We start from the raw sequence: 20479 nt of genomic DNA, 5'->3' as shown, positions 1-20479 counted from the left end.
TCATAGCCCCCTGTAAGAGATCAGGTGCTGCCAGGCAGGAGGGGGCACCCCCCCTCCCTCCCCAGTTTTAAATTCATTGGTGGCCAGTGGGCCCCCCCTCCCTCCCCTGTATTACTGTACATTCATTGGTGGCCAGTGGGCCCCCCCCTCCCTCCCCTGTATTACTGTACATTCATTGGTGGCCAGTGGGCCCCCCCTCCCTCCCCTGTATTACTGTACATTCATTGGTGGCCAGTGCGGCATTCCCCCTCCTAATTAAAATCCCCCCCCCCCCATCATTGGTGGCAGTGGAGAGTTCCGATCGGAGTCCTAGTTTAATCGCTGGGGCTCCGATCGGTAACCATGGCAACCAGGACGCTACTGCAGTCCTGGTTGCCATGGTTACTTAGCAATTTTTAGAAGCATTATACTTACCTGCGATGTCTGTGACCGGCTGGGCGCTCCTCCTACTGGTAAGTGACAGGTCTGTGCTATAAGCAATGCGCCGCACAGACCTTTCACTTACCAGTAGGAGGAGCGCCCGGCCGGTGTCAGACAGCGAAGGTAAGTATAATGCTTCTAAAATTGCTAAGTAACCATGGCAACCAGCACGGCAGTAGCTTCCTGGTTGCCATGGTTACCGATTGGCGTCCCAGCGATTAAACTGGGACTCCGATCGGAACTCTCCGCTGCCACCAATGATGGGGGGGGGGGGAATTGTAATTAGGAGGGGGAGGGAGGGGGGGGCCCACTGGCCACCAATGAATGTACAGTAATACAGGGAAGGAAGTGGGGGCTGCACTGGCCACCAATGAATGTACAGTAATACAGGGGAGGTAGGGGGGGCCCACTGGCCACCAATGAATGTACAGTAATACAGTGAAGGGAGGGGGCGCTGCACTGGCCACCAATGAATTTAAAACTGGGGAGGGAGGAGGGTGTGCCCCCTCCTGCCTGGCAGCACCTGATCTCTTACAGGGGTTATGATACGCACAGTTAACCCCTCAGGTGCGGCACCTGAGGGGTTAATTGTGCGGATCACAGCCCCCTGTAAGAGATCGGGTGCTGCCAGGCAGCAGGGGGCAGTCATGTACACAGTTCGTAGTATATTCTAACTTGAAGCGTCCCCATCACTATGGGAACGCCTCTGTGTTAGAATATACTGTCGGATATGAGTTTTCACGATCTAACTCAAATCCGATGGTATATTCTAACATAGAGGTGTTCCCATGGTGATGGGGACGCTTCAAGTTAAAATATACCATCGGATTGGAGAAAACTCTGATCCGATGGTATAATAGGGACTCCTGACTTTACATTGAAAGTCAATGGGGGACGGATCCGTTTGTAATTGCACCATATTGTGTCAACGTCAAACGGATCCGTCCCCATTGACTTGCATTGTAAGTCAGGACGGATTCGTTTGGCTCCGCATGGCCAGGCGGACACCAAAACGACTTTTTCCTTCATGTCCGTGGATCCTCCAAAAATCAAGGAAGACCCACAGAAGAAAAAACGGACACGGATCACAGACCTACGGACCCCGTTTTTGCGGACCGCAAAAAAATCTGCTCGTGTGCATGAGGCCTAACCCAGTAATACATATTGGCTTTCTAAGCACAGCAAACCTTTATTCTTAACACAGTAAGGCTATAGTAAGTATTGTATATGATATGTAAATGTTAGGACACAGCTCTGCCCTCAGCATGCTCATGTCTAGCCCTGTCAATTAAGAGGAGGGCGAGTGTGCAGATTCAGCCCTGTTCAGTTTTACTGAATCTTTTCCTATCAAACTATATAGTAATCTGTTCAGCTCCTCCTGCTGTATACCATGCTGCAGATTGCACTGCATTTTCATTATGACTTTTTCATAATTCCCTTTAAGCTCACCAAAACCAATTACAATGGTCACTTAAATTACAATATTAATTGGTTCAAGGATGTCCATTGTAAGCTGAAACCATTGTACTGTAACATAACTTTATGGAAAACTGCCAGTTGGTTCCAAAGACCCAAGTGTCATCCCAAGATAAGAGAAAGTGAATATTTAAGAACAATAAGCAGATAGCTAAGGCTAGTTTCACACTAGCGGCAAGGGACTCCGGCAGGCTGCTTCAGCGGGTGAACACCCTGTCGGATCCGTGCTGCCGCTAGTACCCGTGTGCCCCCGGACTACCGCTCCAGCCCCATTGACTAGCGGCAGCACGGATCCGACAGGCTGTTCACCCGCTGGAACAGCCTGCCGGAGTCCCTTGCCGCTAGTGTGAAACTAGCCCAAGGCAGATGAAGCAAGTTCTTACCTGTAATAGTAACAGATATTGGATGCTGTAAATCACTTTCTATTATGAGGACTTGTTCACATCTGCGTTAAGGAGATCCAGCTTCCTGATCCGGTGCAAATGCCCTGTAAACATTGCATGAAACGTTTTTTGTTCAGCTGAAACCTGACATGTATGCAGGAAAGTGGCCGGATCACCCCTGGACTTCATCACAGTCAGTGGGGACCCGGTGATGAAGTAGAGAATCCAGCAGCTCCTACTAGATCTGGCAGGCTGCTCTGTGCCGGAACAGGGTCCTGGATCTCCTTAACTGAGATGTGAACAAGGCCTAACTTCTTTAAGGTGTAGAACACAGTGTACCAGAAAAATAAAATAGAAGTGCCCTCACCTGGTATCCAAAGGAGCAGCTCATCCTGGCACAGACAAAAAGTAGCACAGGACATGTAGTATCGCACTGTACTGTAAAGAAGAGCTACAATATATCCAATACTGGTGATTGGCAGTGGCGTAGCATCATGGTGGGGATGAAGGGCCAGGTGGCCGTTGCCCCGGGCGCCAAATTGCAGGAGGCGCCAGGCAGTAAAATGAGAGTGATGGAAGCCTATGGCTTCTGTCCCCTCTGTTATGCTTCATAGGCCTCAGGCCACTAGCCCTAAAGCCTATGAGGCAGTAGAATGGCGCAGGAGATAGCGATTACCTCAATGTGACCTCCTGCGTCGGATCTCGCGAGATGACGTGATGACGCGGCGCAGGAGGGCATGGTGAACTGTGTGTTCTGAATTCTAGGGCCTCCCATCCATGTACTAGAATCAGTGATGGCTAACCTTGGCACTCCAGCTGTGGTGAAACTACGACTCCCAGCATGCTCCATTTATTTCTATAGAGTTCTGAGAGCAGCCAAGCAAGGGGGGCATCTTGGGAGTTGTAGTTTTACCACAGCTGGAGTGCCAAGGTTAGCCATCACTGTACTAGATTATCTGTACTCAGAGAGTTATCACTGTGTTACATGTGTTACATAGGACTGCAGTTAACATCTACTACATTATCTGTAAAAAGAGGTGTGTGTTGACAGGTTGGGGAAGGGGGGGGCAATAATTGGCTTGCCCCGGGTGCTGGCAGCCCATGCTATGCCACTGTTGATTGGTTGGATCTGAGGCATTATATGTTGAGTCTAGTTTCAATATACGATGTTGAAAATCTTGTATCCTGAGGCCATTGTATCTTGAGGTATTGGTTGAGTAATTTATTAACTAAGGCCTCTTTCACACTTGCGTTGTCTGGATCCGTCGTGCACTCCATTTGCCGGAGGTGCCCGCCGGATCCGTAACACCGCAAGTGAACTGAAAGCATTTGAAGACGGATCCGTCTTCAAAATGCGTTCAGTGTTACTATGGCACCCAGGACGCTATTAAAGTCCTGGCTGCCATAGTAGTAGTGGGGAGCGGGGGAGCAGTATACTTACAGTCCGTGCGGCTCCCGGGGCGCTCCAGAATGACGTCAGAGCGCCCCATGCGCATGGATGACGTGATCCATGCGACACGTCATCCATGCGCGTGGGGCGCCCTGACGTCACTCTGAAGCGCCCCGGGAGCCACACGGACGGTAAGTATACTGCTCTCCCGCTCCCCACTACACTTTACCATGGCAAACAGGACTTTAGCGTCCTGGCAGCCATGGTAACTATTTATAAAAAGCTAAACGTCGGATCCGGTAATGCGCCGAAACGACGTTTAGCTTAAGGCCGTATCCGGATTAATGCCTTTCAATGGGCATTAATTCCGGATCCGGCCTTGCGGCAAGTGTTCTGGATTTTTGACCGGAGCAAAAAGCGCAGCATGCTGCGGTATTTTCTCTGGCCAAAAAACGTTCCTGTCCTGAACTGAAGACATCCTGATGCATCCTGAACGGATTTCTCTCCATTCAGAATGCATGGGGATAATCCTGATCAGGATTCTTCCGGCATAGAGCCCCGACGACGGAACTCTATGCCGGAACAGAACAACGCAAGTGTGAAAGAGCCCTCATAGGCATATTTCTGTTTAATAAATGACCCCCTATATGTCTATGTATGATATCAAATTTAGGCCTCATGAAATATTAAACCTTTTAAATAAGAGGTGTATTTCGATGATAAAAATTTACTTAGTATTGATGTAATATGCTAAAATATATTTCTTGTCCAAAATCTCTAACAAAAGATGACATGAGGCTTTTAGATGGACATGTAACAGACTGATTTGTATAATGGAATATATTTGACGCTTTCAATGACTACTCTGTACAGAAGATCTGCAGATGTGATTTATGACTGCCTTATATTATTAAATAAATTTAAAGTTGTTGGTCAGAAAGAAATATTACTTTCACATCAGACGCTTTGCCTTCGCATGACATTAAATTCACTGTGGCACCTTCATTCTAACCGGTACTAATGGTGGAGAGCCCCTTTACGATATAAATAGATGAGATTATTTTATATGTGGAGTATGTTCTCAGCATTGCAGATGTTCATGTGTACTGGTGCACATTTCCTTGCCGATAGGTCAATGCAGAAGACCGTATCTCTGCATTTTCAGTGGTTCAGACACGGACTCTTTAGTTTCTATGGGGCTGCAAATTGTGCGGACAGCAAATGGATGTCATCTGTGTCCTGTCCACATCCTTGTGTCCATCCTGCAAATTATAGAACATTGTCCTATTCTTGTCCATTTTGCAGACAAGTATAGGCATTTCAACTATTAAGCCTGCGAAAAATGCGGCATGCACACGGCCGCTATCTGTATTTTGTGGATCCACAGTTTTGTGGGCCGTAAAATACAAATGATTGAATGCATGAGGCCTTAGGGCTCATGCACACAAATGTTTTTTTTTGTTTTGTTTTTTTGCGGCCAGTATGAGCAATCATTCACTTAATGGGTCTGCAAAAAAACGGCAATGACGCCATGTGCATTCTGTGTCCGTATGTCTGCATAGCTGTTCCACAAAAAAATAGAACATATCCTATTATTGTCCACATTACGGACAAGGATAGGACTGTTCTATTAGGTGCCAATGTATGGACCGCAAAACAGAGTAGCATGCTACTCTACAAATGTAAATCTCCACAGATGATTAACATTTTTCATTCCTTTCAGCCTGTACGCTGGCATATTGACCTGCAACCCTGGGCTGGTCCCTCACGTTCACTTGAAGAAGAAGCGAGACGATTCCTACACTATATCACAAAAGCTCAGGTAAACAGAGAAAACGTTCTGTAGTAAACCACTTAGTTCTAGGAATGATTCCTTGACAATCAGCTCCAGTCACATATGAAATGTGAAATCCTTCACCTTGTAGTCCATCCTGTGGTTCATCCTGATGCATGATGGAAGCGGAGTTCACAACTAATATAGAGTATGGTGCAAAATAATATTTCAAATGTGCTCCCAACACAAGATTATGTGCAGGATCACATGCGACATCAATTATAGATTTTCTACAAAATATAGTCTATCATGAAGTACCTAAAATTGGGAAAGAATGACAGGGGTGATATTCTCTCTCCATAGATTACGTGTTCTGGCTTGGTGACCAATGGAGTGACAGATAAGAAAGTAGACAATCTGAAGCCCTGGACAGTCTGCCTGGATAACAAATTCAGTTTAGCACACCAGATCAGAAGTAAGCAATGTCGTGTCTACTCTTTGGGGTAAGATATGTACATTTAGTTCACAAATATCTAAATCTAACTATAACTTTAGGATTATGTTTTTGTTGACTATGATTTTATCCCATTAATTAAAGCTGCTCTGTCACCAGGATCAACCCTATTAAACCAGGCATACTGCCTGCTAGTGGTCATCATGCTGATTAAAACAATACCCATTTTTTTGTCGGTATGCTAAAGAGCTGCAGAGATATCTGCTTTTTAATTCATATGCAAATGAGAAGTTGGAGCACCAGAGGTGGGGCTGAATCCTTTGGGCACTGCTATGTAACACCCCCTATGCTCTGCACAATGCCATTGATTGACAGGGCTAGACATGCTGAGGGCAGAGCTGTGTTCTAGCATCAAATATCATATACACTATGTACTATGGCTTCACCACCTTGACATCTGCTCAGAAAGCTAATCTACATATTACTGCTTTATTCACAGGCACAATATATGATTAGAAAGACACCAGTATAATGTGTCAGCTTATAAGCATAGAAAAAACATGTATCTCTATGTGGTAATCCTAATGCTTGGTTTTACAAGTAGAGATCCCAGTTTTGAATCTTGGGAGAAACTTGAAGTTTTTTTTTCTTCAGATATTTTTTTCTTCAACATTTAACCGATGATAAAAGTCTATGCCCTTATCATATTGAGAATAATGTTTTTCGTCTTAAAAAGCTAATAAATATTGCTGGTTTCTTTATAATCATATGTTGTGCCTATGAAGAAACCAGTAATAGGTTTGGGGTTTCTAAGGGAAAAAAACACTATTCCCAATGTAGTAAGGCCTTTTATTGTTATTATATATTGTAACTGATCTCCTAGCACCCCGACCGGGTACCTCCGTTGATAGATGCTCCTAGTGCTTCCAGAGGTCCCCAAGCACTCCACTTGACACCGTAAGCACTGCAGACCCCACAAACCGCCGAAGCTTGGTTGAGGTCTCTCCGTCTCCTACCCACCCTGGACCTACGACAAGGCTCCAGGCTCCAGTGGGTGAACCTCTCCCAAATCCAGAGAGCAGGAACAGCCCTTACAAGAGCTAATAGTATAGCCAGTGGAGTATAGCAAATCTTCAGCGTATAGCAATCCCCAGCGTTGATCAGTTACCCAAACACCAGCCTCAACATGATGAGGGGTAAAACAGGAACTCTTTATTTGAACACACAAGCATTGATTTATACACATTTTCCAACAAGGTTACCACCCACAGGGTTTTGTAAAAACAGCCAATAACCACGTACAATACACTCAGACACTCCCACACAAAATCCTCCCCTCTGTCTGTGACACAATTACCTCACTCTGGGTTGATGCAATCATCACAGGCAGGAGAATACACAATGTCCTCTGTCCTGGAGACAACCGAGACGTAATTCAATTATCTCTCAGGACAAAGGACATCGCCAATACACACAGAGAGACAATGGAACAGACCCCACTACTCAACATATACAATGTCCCACCCTTTTCAATACACATAGTCATTTAACATCCCAAAATGGCACGAATTAGACCAGGGGTTCAAGTTAGTACAAGTCCTTTGTGAACAAAGGAAGCCTGGCTGATGAGAGGGCCCATAATCCTGGGGCAAGAGGCTGGTAGCCAGGCCCCTCCAAAACCCAGTGGCGAGGTTGGTTTCGCCACACATCTCCCCCTCCCAGGGAAAACTAACCAGATACCTGACCTCACGCCGGTCGTTATCTGAGTTAGTCTGGCAGTCCACCCACAACCCAATACTGGACCTGTTGAATTTTGGGGCCTGGCTCTGTTCTGTATGTCCCCAGCTGTGGAGGGGGCATCTGCTACTCCTTGCTTCCTTGTTGTTCTCTAGCTTGGAGCTGTAGGTACTTGGTGGGCAGAGGCCGACTGCGCTCTGCCCAGATTCCAGCTCTTCCACTGGGGTAGCCTGTGGGAAGTCCGGCTCTGGAGAAGAGGATAGGGGAGGGCAGAGGCCAACTGTGTTCTGCCCAGATGCCAGCTCTTCCGCTGGGGAAGCCGGTGTGGAGTCAGCCTCTGGAGAAGAGGATAGAGGAGGGCAGAGGCCCACTGCGCTCTGCCCAGATGCCAGCTCTTCCGCTGGGATGGGGTCAGGGAATCCTTCCCTCAGGACCTTGTTGCGGATCAGCTGGGGAGAGGATGGATCACTTACCTCCTCCTCCTGGCATTCCTGCGGGGTTGGTGGGGACTCTGTACCGGCCATCCAGCATCCCGGTAGGCCTGGTGCAGAGACGGCGGTCCCATCTGCATCATTGGAGTTAGGGGTGCTGTCCCCCTGTGGTTGGGGAGAGAGACCGGTTGTCTCCTCTCCCTTCAAAGTACACTGCCGCTGGGGAGTGAGACCGACTGTCTCCTCTCCCTGTAGAGTATACTGCTGCTGGGTAGTGAGACCGACTGTCTCCACTACCAGTGATTCTGGTTGTTGCAGAGATGAGGGACCGACAATCTCCTCTCCCTGTACTCCCAGTGGCAGTTGGGGATCTGGGCCGCCTGCCCAGCCACCCTGTTGGGCCGGTGGAGTGACTACGGTCCCATCTCCCCCTGCCGACTGGGGTTCCTCCCAGTCCCAGTCTATGAAGTCCCCTACCTCCACAGTTGGTGAGGAAGTAGGGGATACCTCAGCTGTGACTTGCCAGGGGTAGGGCTGCAGGTCTGGGCCTGGTATCCAACTGTCTTGTATCTTGCGCTGGGCTTGAATGGAGCGAAACAACTTTTGATAATCTTGCTCCAGCTCCTACTCCCTTTGGACCAGAAAGGTCAGATCTGCCCTCACCCCGCTAGTTGTAGGCCAATTGTGCAAGTCCCCCCTTTAGTCAGTAATGTCCCAAAATCTAGACTCTTCTGTGCTCCCAAAGTCAATGTCTTCAAAAGACTCCCACAATAAACCAGGGCCATTATATTCCTCACCCTCGGGCTTGGCGTACTCCTCCATCCATGGAGACTGTCGTACTGTGTCCCACCATAGTGCTTGGTAAGCGTCATCCAGCCAGGTTTCCTGCCATACCAGTGTCTTAAGCTCTGACACCCACTCCATCAATGGTTGCTCTCCCAGTAGAGGTAGTCGCAGCGCCAATCGCATTCATAATCTCTGCTCCTCACTGGGAAGACTCTCACCCTTCCGACGCTGCATGTCCTCCAGGGCCTGGTGCCATACGCCTTTCCGCTCGGCATCCCTGTAATCCGGGTGATCTTTCTCATGGAATGTTGTGCAGGAACCAACGGCATCCATATTGCTGTAGCCAGGGGCGCTGTACGGATACTAGCGTTGCCCTCAATTTTGTAAATCAACGAACGGTGTCTCCGAGCTGCTTCTCCTCTCACTAGGACGCCATCCCACTGCTTGCCACCAATGTAACGGATCTCCTAGCACCCCGACTGGGTACCTCCGTTGATAGATGCTCCTAGTGCTTCCAGAGGTCCCCAAGCACTCCACTTGACACCGTAAGCACTGCAGACCCCACGAACCACCGAAGCTTGGTTGAGGTCTCGCCGTCTCCTACCCACCCTGGACCTACGACAAGGCTCCAGGCTCCAGTGGGTGAACCTCTCCCAAATCCAGAGAGCAGGAACAGCTCTTACAAGAGCTAATAGTATAGCCAGTGGAGTATAGCAAATCTTCAGCGTATAGCAATCCCCAGCGTTGATCAGTTACCCAAACACCAGCCTCAACATGATGAAGGGTAAAACAGGAACTCTTTATTTGAACACACAAGCATTGATTTATACACATTTGCCAACAAGGTTACCACCCACAGGGTTTTGTAAAAACAGCCAATAACCACGTACAATACACTCAGACACTCCCACACAAAATCCTCCCCTCTGTCTGTGACACAATTATCTCACTCTGGGTTGATGCAATCCTCACAGGCAGGAGAATACACAATGTCCTCTGTCCTGGAGACAACCGAGACGTAATTCAATTATCTCTCAGGACAAAGGACATCGCCAATACACACAAAGAGACAATGGAACAGACCTCACTACTCAATGTATACAATGTCCCACCCTTTTCAATACACATAGTCATTTAACATCCCAAAATGGCACGAATTAGACCAGGGGTTCAAGTTAGTACAAGTCCTTTGTGAACAAAGGAAGCCTGGCTGATGAGAGGGCCCATAATCCTGGGGCAAGAGGCTGGTAGCCAGGCCCCTCCAAAACCCAGTGGCGAGGTTGGTTTCGCCACATATATTATTTATTATAATATAGCCTTTTATGACAGGTTGAATGAGAGAGATACATAAGTAACAGAAAAAAAAGTTTATGTAAGTTTCTCCTGGGACTTGAATTCGGATTTCTATATATAAAACTAAGCACTTACAAGCTATCGCATTATCACATAGAGATGGATGTTTTTTCTATGCTCAGAAAGCCAACACATATTACTAGTGTCTTTATAATCATATATTGTGCTTCTGCAGTAATATGTAGATTATCTTTTTGAGCAGATCTCAGTGTGGTGAAGCTATAGTACATAGTGTAAATAATGTGTACATGTTTTAGGAGACAGCTCTGCCCTCAGCATGTTTAGCCCTGTCAATTAAGGGGATGGGGGAATATGCAGAGCACAGGGGGTGTTACAAGGCAGTGCTGAAAGGATTCAGCCCTGACCCCTGGTGCTTGAACTTCTCATTCATATGAATAAAAACACAGATATCTCTGCAGCTTTTTAGCATACAGACAAAAAAAGGTATCATTTTAATTCGCATCGTGAGCCCTACCAGGCAGTATGTCTGGTTTAATAGGGTTGATCCTGGTGACAGATCCTCTTTAATGTAAAATATGAAAACATCCTATAGTACAGTGATGGCTAACCTCCGGCACTCCAGCTGTGGTGAAACTACAACTCCCAGCATGCTCCTTTCATTTTTGTGGAGTTCTGAGAACAGCCACGCACATGTGCATCTTGGGAGTTGTAGTTTTACCACAGCTGGAGTGCCAGAGGTTAGCCATCACTGCTATAGTACATGCCATTCTCTTTTTAACAACTAGAACCAGCCCTGTACCTCACATGGATCCAGAGATCTCCCCTTTCATTGTTTTGCTAGATTTATTTCAGTCTGGCAGCTCAGGGGTGTCCTTTCTGCCGTATCTTTCTCACATTCACAGCTCAGGGGGCCTGTCCTTTCTGTGGTAGCTCTCTCCCTGCAACTATCTTGGCATCTGACATAAGATGGAGCGGCTGATGGAGGGTATTGTGACAGACACATCACTCAGCACTCCTCAAGTCAAACACACAGCAGTAAACTCCCAACAGTACAACTACAGATGGAAGATTAAGTATATTTCAATAGAGGAGACATCACATGGAGGTGATTTGCCTGGTCACATGACCCTCCATCAGCAGCCATTTTATGGACATGACCTGTGTGTGAGCAGCACAGAAGACTTGGCAAACAATGGGGTATACCTTATCAAATATAGAAAATGGTGGGGGGCGTGGCCAACTACCGGCATGAGCGCATGCACCTGAGTGTAGCTCTGAGTCCCGATTAGAATCCTGATCCATCCTGATTAACTGTCAGCCGCAAAAATAGAGTGGCATGTACAGAAGAGGAGGGGATCCACCCACAGGAGAAAAATGAGCCCAAGCAAGGCGCAGGCCCGCCGCGGATCGGCTCAAAGAATACGCTAGGACCGAGAGCCAACATGGCGCCGCGACTCCATCCAACACGCGCGTCCAGGCAACTTGTGGCAGCGCGGCCCTGCAGCAAGACCTCCCCAGCGAGGAAGAGCCTGAACTCTCCCCTAAAGCGGCCCATAAACAACTGATGGCCGCCATCACCATGTGTCAGACCTCTCTCACCAGCAAAATCTAAGAGGTAAAGGTGGATGTGGGCCTCCTCAGGCACAACGTGCAGCAGCTGAGAGAGAGGGCGAGACAGACTGAGCACAGAGTATCCGAATTGGAGGATATTGCCAGACCCATGCAGGTCAAATTGTCAGACCTGGAAAAGAAGGTGCAACTGTGGCAGCAGAAATGTGACTATCTGGAAAACAGGTCCAGACGCAACAATGTGCAAATCCTAGGCTTTCCAGAGCGGACGGAAGGCTCAGATCCAGCGACCTTCCTGGAAAAATGGTTCAAGACCACGTTCCCAGAGGCCACTTTTTCGGCGACATACGCAGTGGAAAGGGCGCACAGAGTGCCGGGGAGACCTCCACCACCAGGTGCCCCTCCCAGACCCCTTCTTGCCAGACTTTTAAACTGGAAAGATAGGGATTTGCTACTAAACCTGGCCAGATCCGCACCGGACATATCATATAACAATTCGAGGATATCACTCTTCCCCGACTTCTCAGCGGAATTACAGAAGAAGAGATCCACCTTTGTTGCCGTCAAGAGGAAGCTCCAGGAGCTAAACATCCAGTACTCAATGGCATATCCTGCTCGACTCCGGGTGATGGACGGCGCGAAATCCATATTCAGACCGGGACGCTGAATCATCTCTATTGTTTTGTCCGGACACCTGGACTTACCCTCACTTACCTGCTCCAGACCGAAATGAAGGAGGACGCCTTTCTGTTTTATAGATGGACCCCGCTTCCAGGCGAGAACTTTGGGTATCGTATGGGGCCTAGGGCCACTTATTCGCGACATGCAGCGCAGTTAAGGGTGGGGGGGGTGCCTTTTGTTTAGTTTTCTTGCAATGTTCTTATGCTGCATCCCCTCTTATAGTTGGTTTATGGCTGTTTTATTAAGAGACATCGGAACTCACCCGGCGACACCTGCACTGGGATAACACCTAAATACACAGTGCAGGTCCCCGAGTATACCGCTATGTTTGCAGCAGACCTCCAGTCTGCCCAGTATGTGTATGTAATGTTCCTAACGTTAGTTATTTTCTGGTTTGTATGTTCATCATGGTGGTACTTTAATATCTCCTGGAAACGGACGTGGAGATTCTATGGAGTGGTGGGCAGGGATGGGGGAGTCTAGATATTATTTAATGGAGAAATACGTATACATTTTATTGTGCCTGAGTTAAAATGGCGGGACTAACAGTTATGTCATGGAATGTGCGGGGACTGGGCGGACCAAGAAAAAGGATTGCTGTGTTTTCGCATGTGCGTCGGTATTCTCCACATATCTTAGGCCTGCAGGAGACCCACTTAACATCCGAAACGGGCAACAGAATTAAGAAGCCCTGGGGGCAATGGAGCACCAGCGCATATGGGAATTCATACTCTAGAGGAGTGACAGTTCTTGTACATAGAGGTCTGAGGTGGGAAACTCGGAGGCTTGTAGTAGATCCCGACGGACATTATGTATTTGTATTTGCAAATATTAACTGTATCCCATGTGTAATCGTTAATGTATATAACCCCCCGCCAGCCAGTGTATCAGTGTTGCAGGCTGTGGTGGGCTTTATAGCGCAGTACCCGAATGTCAGATTACTTTGTATGGGGGACTTTAATATGTTGATGAACCCTGAATTAGATCGTTTTCGGAGCTCAGCTGGAGATGGAGTGGGGGTCTCTTCAACCTCAGTGCTTTTGAAGGTGGCCACAGAGATGGGTTGGTTGGATTTATGGAGGGAAAGACATCCCCTGGCTGTACAGTATTCTTGCTTTACCCCCTCTGGGGTAGCCCTATCCAGAATAGATTACCTAATGGGAAACGCACTGACCCTTACCGAGCTGGAGAGTATTGAGTACTGTCCACAGGGACCCTCTGACCACGCACCATTGCTAGCAAAGTTTTCAATGCTGGGGGATGGAGCAAGAGGAAACAAAATGCGTATACATCCCTTCTGGCTTACCCTCATGGAGCCCAATGATCGGATCCCGGATCAATTACGTATGTTTTATGAGATCTAGGGTGACACAACAGACGAGCTGTTACTATGGGAAATGTTAAAAGCCTACCTGAGGGGATGCATTAAATCATCCATAGCATTTATCAAAAGAGAGGCCCATCGTAGAGAAGAGGAGTTCCAAAACTCATGTAGAGAAGCTGAGAGTAACTTCACCAGAGATCCCACTGAACCCAACAGGTTGGAATGGCTCCTTAGGGGTAGGCAGTATATGCATTACTTACAGGAGAAGAGTGATCGCAAACTATTTTTCCTCAAGCAGCAATCCTTTGAGATGGGAGGACAGGCAGGCAAGTTACTTGCCCATATTGCCCAAAACAACGCCTCGGCGCCCCCGGTTATACGTATTAGAGGGACGGATGAAGGGATAATAGAGACATTGCCGGGCATCCTATCTAGATTCCAGGAATTCTACCAGGAACTGTATAGTTCAGTGGTACACTATTCTACCCAAGAGCTGCGGTCGTACCTGCAGGAGGTGACATATCCCTGTCTGAGCGATGAAGATAGGGCAATGTTAGAGAGTGACTTCACATTAGAGGAAATTCAGGTAGCTATGAGAGGATTCACGGCTGGAAAGGCACCCGGCCCTGACGGTATTCCGATCGAGGTGTACACCAGATACATTGAAATCCTGGCCCCTAGAATGGAAAAAATGCTACAATCGGCAAAAGTACAGCAGAGATTGCCAGACTCTTTCTACGATGCCACCATAGTGGTGATACTAAAACTAGATAAGGATCCCTTGGAGTGTGGGTCGTACAGACCCATCTCTCTGTTGAACCTTGACTATAAAGTGCTCACGAAAATAATCGCCAATAGATTGAATAAGGTCATAGCATCTGTTGTACACCCGGATCAGTCCGGATTTATACCGGGGAGGTCTACTTCCACTAACATTAGGAGAGCGCAGGTTATTACGCAGGTAGGTGGAGCCCTGGACAAGCCGTGGGGCTTGGCCTCCTTAGATACGGCCAAAGCCTTCGACTCTGTGGAGTGGCCATATTTATTGGAAATATTAAACTGCTTTGGCTTTGGCACAGTATTCGCCCAATGGGTACAGATGCTTTATAGGCAACTTAGGGCGAATATTCTAGTGAATGGTTCTCATTCAGGTCAGTTTAACCTCGGCAGGGGAACCAGACAGGGATGTCCCCTGTCGCCCCTCCTATTTGCACTGGCAATAGAGCACTTAGCCCTTAGACTGAGGCGGGACGAGGTGTATAGGGGAGTATCCTTAGGAGGTAGGGAGGACAGGGTCGGCTTATATGCCGATGACCTGATACTTTTTATGGATAGGGTAGATCAATCGCTGCCCAGAGCAATTGAGCTAATAGAAAGCTTTGGCCGTTTTTCCGGACTACATATTAACTGGTCCAAGTCAGCTCTGATGCCCCTTAAAACAGCGGATTGGCCCACGATATACTGTAACTTCCCAGTTGTAGACCGGTTTAAATATCTGGGTATCATGATAACCAGAGATCCTTCCTTGCAATACTGAGCAGCAGGGGGCACACCAATAATTAAACGGGGGAGTGCAGGCCTGGTATAGAAACAAGCAAGAGCTAAACTAAGAAAATAAATACCAAAACTGAGCCGCACCTCCAAAAATAAGCAATAGTTTATTAAGACATATAGATTAAAACCATGGAACAAAACCCCACTGAAGGGTAAAATGGTATGCACAGTAACATCCAAGGTAACCATAAATTGTACAATGCTAGGACAGGAGAAAACAGTCCACAAATCCTGAATGGTATACTTATCAAATAGCACAGTGGTAACACAAGGAAAATGAGCAGCCCTTCAGTGAGGAGAGCAGGAAAATCCTCACGCGTATCGCTAGTAGCAGACTAGCTTCATCAGAGGTCTATGTGAATCTGAGATATCGTTTCAGGGTTCTTATATTTACAATAATTAGTCTATAAATAAATAAAGCTGTGGTCAAACCTATTAGGCAGTTGGGGGAAGGAAACCAGGTGGAGGCATCAGGGGGTGCCACCTGGATACTCCCTGGTGCATGGTCCAGGCGCTGCGACGGACGCCGGTACAGGCCGGCGTGATGAAAAAGGCAAATGCGCCTGCGCAAAATGGTGCCCAAACGGAAGTCGACGCCGCGATGCGTTCCATAGACCGGAAACACACCCGGCCCCGACGTCACGTCCGGGCGACAGATCGCGCAGATCCGTCCCGTGGAACGCAGAGAGCAGGGAGCGCAATGGAACGCAAGTGGAACACAGGAAGCAGGGATGCGCAGGCCAGCCACATCCACCACATTTAGTGTCTCAGCATAACATATTTGTTGCAGGGTGGTAACTGCATGATCATAATTTAATAAAAAGGTGATAACATAATTTTAGTGCAATAATGTGGAATAATAAATAGGTTTAGGTTAAGGGTTTCTCCCCCTTGCTTCTGTCCCTTGCTGCCAACCGAATGTTCGATGTGTGCTGTTGTACTCTCTTCCTGAGCTCCTGCATGGTCTGGAGACCATCCTTGGCATATACCTTGAACACTGAGCCCCTCATATCAACATTTGCTGGGAAATTTGCAACATGGAAATCCCTTCCCATTTCAATTATGGGACGTCTGAACCTCATAAAAATGGTTCTCCTACCTAAAGCATTGTACATACGAGAGCACGCTAGCACGACGGTCCCGCGAAGGTTCTTTGATCGCCTCCACTCCATGATATCGGCCTTTATTTGGGGGAAAGCTAGAAGGAAACTGGCGCTCCAGACTCTACAAAGCCCTAAACTACAGGGGGAGGGCGGCGCTCCTGGACCTTTTCTTATACTTCTTGGCAGGGCAGTTAGGTTACCTATCAACCTGGATATCTTCGCAGCCTCTCCCCAACGCAGAATTTTATCTGCAACATTTTTTACAGATCCACTCGTCGTGGCCGGTGCTGGAGGATATTGGTTTGTTCCCTGGCAGGACCCTCCAATTACATAAATTAGCCCATCAGGTCTGGGAAGCAGCTAAACTCATAGCCTATAGGGACCTGCCTGATGCAATACTCTTGTGGGAGAACCCTATGTTTCAGCACCTGGAGCGACATGATGGAGTAGCGCTGTGGAGGGACCATGGGGTCCTGACCCTGGGGGACATCTATGAGGGGGGATCTTTGAGGTCCTTTTCTCAACTCCAGGACAAATTTGCGATCCCAAGACAACATCTTTAGGTATCTCCAAATTAGACATGCCCTTTCTGCACAGTTTAGAAGGGGCACCAGACAGATATCCAAATATCCATTGATTGGAGTATTGTCCACACAGGGCCCCAGGGGTCTCATATTGGCTGTCTATACACACCTCATAAATGCAAAAATGGACACTTCCCCACCAGGTGCAGAAGACAAATGGAGGGAATGCATTCCTTCGCTCTCTGAGACAGAATGGGCCGAGGCCCTAGCAGCTCCTACAAGAGTTTCTCCCTCAGTTAACAACAAGCTGGTACAGTTGCATATTCTTCACAGGAGTTACCTTACTCCTACCAGATCCGACAGTATATTCTAACACAGAGGCGTTCCCATGGTGATGGGGACGCTTCAAGTTAGAATATACTAAAAGAACTGTGTACATGACTGCCCCCTGCTGCCTGGCAAGTGCTGCCAGGCAGCAGGGGGCAGACCCCCCCCTCCCTCGCTCCCCTGTATTTAACTCATTGGTGGCCAGTGCGGCCACCCCCCCCCCCCCCCCCCTCCCCTATATTTAACTCATTGGTGGCCAGTGCGGCCGCCCCCCCTCCCCCCCCCCTGTTTTTAACTTATTGGTGGCCAGTGCGGCCGGCCCCCCCTAATTAAAATGACCGACCCCCCATCATTGGTGGCAGCGGAGAGTTCCGATCGGAGTCCCAGTTTAACCACCTCAGCCCCCAGTGCTTAAACACCCTGAAAGACCAGGCCACTTTTTACACTTCTGACCTACACTACTTTCACCATTTATTGCTCGGTCATGCAACTTACCACCCAAATGAATTTTACCTCCTTTTCTTCTCACTAATAGAGCTTTCATTTGGTGGTATTTCATTGCTGCTGACATTTTTACTTTTTTTGTTATTAATCGAAATTTAACGATTTTTTTTGCAAAAAAATGACATTTTTCACTTTCAGTTGTAAAATTTTGCAAAAAAAAACGACATCCATAAATAAATTTTGCTCTAAATTTATTGTTCTACATGTCTTTGATAAAAAAAAAATGTTTGGGTAAAAAAAAAATGGTTTGGGTAAAAGTTATAGCGTTTACAAACTATGGTACAAAAATGTGAATTTCCGCTTTTTGAAGCAGCTCTGACTTTCTGAGCACCTGTCATGTTTCCTGAGGTTCTACAATGCCCAGACAGTACAAACACCCCACAAATGACCCCATTTCGGAAAGTACACACCCTAAGGTATTCGCTGATGGGCATAGTGAGTTCATAGAACTTTTTATTTTTTGTCACAAGTTAGCGGAAAATGATGATTTTTTTTTTTTTTTTTTTTTTCTTACAAAGTCTCATATTCCACTAACTTGTGACAAAAAATAAAAACTTCCATGAACTCACTATGCCCATCACGAAATACCTTGGGGTCTCTTCTTTCCAAAATGGGGTCACTTGTGGGGTAGTTATACTGCCCTGGCATTCTAGGGCCCAAATGTGTGGTAAGGAGTTTGAAATCAAATTCTGTAAAAAATGACGAGTGAAATCCGAAAGGTGCTCTTTGGAATGTGGGCCCCTTTGCCCACCTAGGCTGCAAAAAAGTGTCACACATCTGGTATCTCCGTATTCAGTAGAAGTTGGGGAATGTGTTTTGGGGTGTCATTTTACATATACCCATGCTGGGTGAGATAAATATCTTGGTCAAATGCCAACTTTGTATAAAAAAATGGGAAAAGTTGTCTTTTGCCAAGATATTTCTCTCACCCAGCATGGGTATATGTAAAAAGACACCCCAAAACACATTCCTTAACTTCTCCTGAATACGGAGATACCACATGTGTGACACTTTTTTGCAGCCTAGGTGGGCAAAGGGGCCCATATTCCAAAGAGCACCTTTCGGATTTCACTCGTCATTTTTTACAGAATTTGATTTCAAACTCCTTACCACACATTTGGGCCCCTAGAATGCCAAGGCAGTATAACTACCCTACAAGTGACCCCATTTTGGAAAGAAGAGACCCCAAGGTATTCGCTGATGGGCATAGTGAGTTCATGGAAGTTTTTATTTTTTGTCACAAGTTAGTGGAATATGAGACTTTGTATGAAAAAAAAAAAAAAAAAAAAAATCATCATTTTCCACTAACTTGTGACAAAAAATAAAAAATTCTAGGAACTCGCCATGCCCCTCACGGAATACCTTGGGGTGTCTTCTTTCCAAAATGGGGTCACTTGTGGGGTAGTTATACTGCCCTGGCATTTTCCAGGGGCCCTAATGTGTGGTAAGTAGGTAAATGACCAGTGAAATCCAAAAGGTGCTCTTTGGAATATGGGCCCCTTTGCCCACCTAGGCTGCAAAAAAGTGCCACACATGTGGTATCTCCGTACTCAGGAGAAGTTGGGGAATGTGTTTTGGGGTGTCTTTTTACATATACCCATGCTGGGTGAGAGAAATATCTTGGCAAAAGACAACTTTTCCCATTTTTTTATACAAAGTTGGCATTTGACCAAGATATTTATCTCACCCAGCATGGGTATATGTAAAATGACACTCCAAAACACATTCCCCACCTTCTCCTGAGTACGGAGATACCAGATGTGTGACACTTTTTTGCAGCCTAGGTGGGCAAAGGGGCCCATATTCCAAAGAGCACCTTTCGGATTTCACTCGTCATTTTTTACAGAATTTGATTTCAAACTCCTTACCACACATTTGGGCCCCTAAAATACCAGGGCATTATACCTACCCCACAAGTGACCCCATTTTGGAAAGAATAGACCCCAAGGTATTCGCTGATGGGCATAGTGAGTTCATGGAAGTTTTTATTTTTTGTCACAAGTTAGTGGAATATGAGACTTTGTATGAAAAAAAAATAAAAAAATAAAAATCATCATTTTCCACTAACTTGTGACAAAAAATAAAAAATTCTAGGAACTCGCCATGCCCCTCACGGAATACCTTGGGGTGTCTTCTTTCCAAAATGGGGTCACTTGTGGGGTAGTTATACTGCCCTGGCATTTTCCAGGGGCCCTAATGTGTGGTAAGTAGGTAAATGACCAGTGAAATCCGAAAGGTGCTCTTTGGAATATGGGCCCCTTTGCCCACCTAGGCTGCAAAAAAGTGTCACACAACTGGTATCTCCGTACTCGGGAGAAGTTGGGGAATGTGTTTTGGGGTGTCTTTTTACATATACCCATGCTGGGTGAGAGAAATATCTTGGCAAAAGACAACTTTTCCCATTTTTTTATACAAAGTTGGCATTTGACCAAGATATTTATCTCACCCAGCATGGGTATATGTAAAATGACACCCCAAAACACATTCCCCAACTTCTCCTGAGTACGGCGATACCAGATGTGTGACACTTTTTTGCAGCCTACATGCGCAAAGGGGCCCAAATTCCTTTTAGGAGGGCATTTTTAGACATTTGGATACCAGACTTCTTCTCACGCTTTGGGGCCCCTAGAATGCCAGGGCAGTATAAATACCCCACATGTGACCCCATTTTGGAAAGAAGACACCCCAAGGTATTCAATGAGGGGCATGGCGAGTTCATAGAAATTTT

At 46.9% G+C, this 20479-nt stretch overlaps 1 protein-coding gene across 3 annotated transcripts in view; it reads left to right on the top strand.

The window, feature by feature from the left end:
- The window catches only part of METTL24 (methyltransferase like 24), a 91732-nt gene that overhangs the window by 45477 nt on the left and 25776 nt on the right, over positions 1–20479 (top strand). The window contains exons 2-3 of one of the 3 annotated variants that reach the window (XM_040428871.1): positions 5393–5491; positions 5807–5946. In XM_040428871.1, the coding sequence (XP_040284805.1) occupies positions 5393–5491; positions 5807–5946 (239 nt within the window). Of the gene's footprint in view, positions 1–5392; positions 5492–5806; positions 5947–20479 lie in introns of those variants that run through there. The other 2 variants (XM_040428872.1, XM_040428873.1) reach the window with 2 other exon arrangements.

This window comes from Bufo bufo, chromosome 4 (assembly GCF_905171765.1).
Source record: "Bufo bufo chromosome 4, aBufBuf1.1, whole genome shotgun sequence".
Taxonomy (NCBI): domain Eukaryota; kingdom Metazoa; phylum Chordata; class Amphibia; order Anura; family Bufonidae; genus Bufo; species Bufo bufo.
Note: the sequence above shows the minus strand (reverse complement) of the source record. Positions and strands in the feature narration are given on the sequence as shown.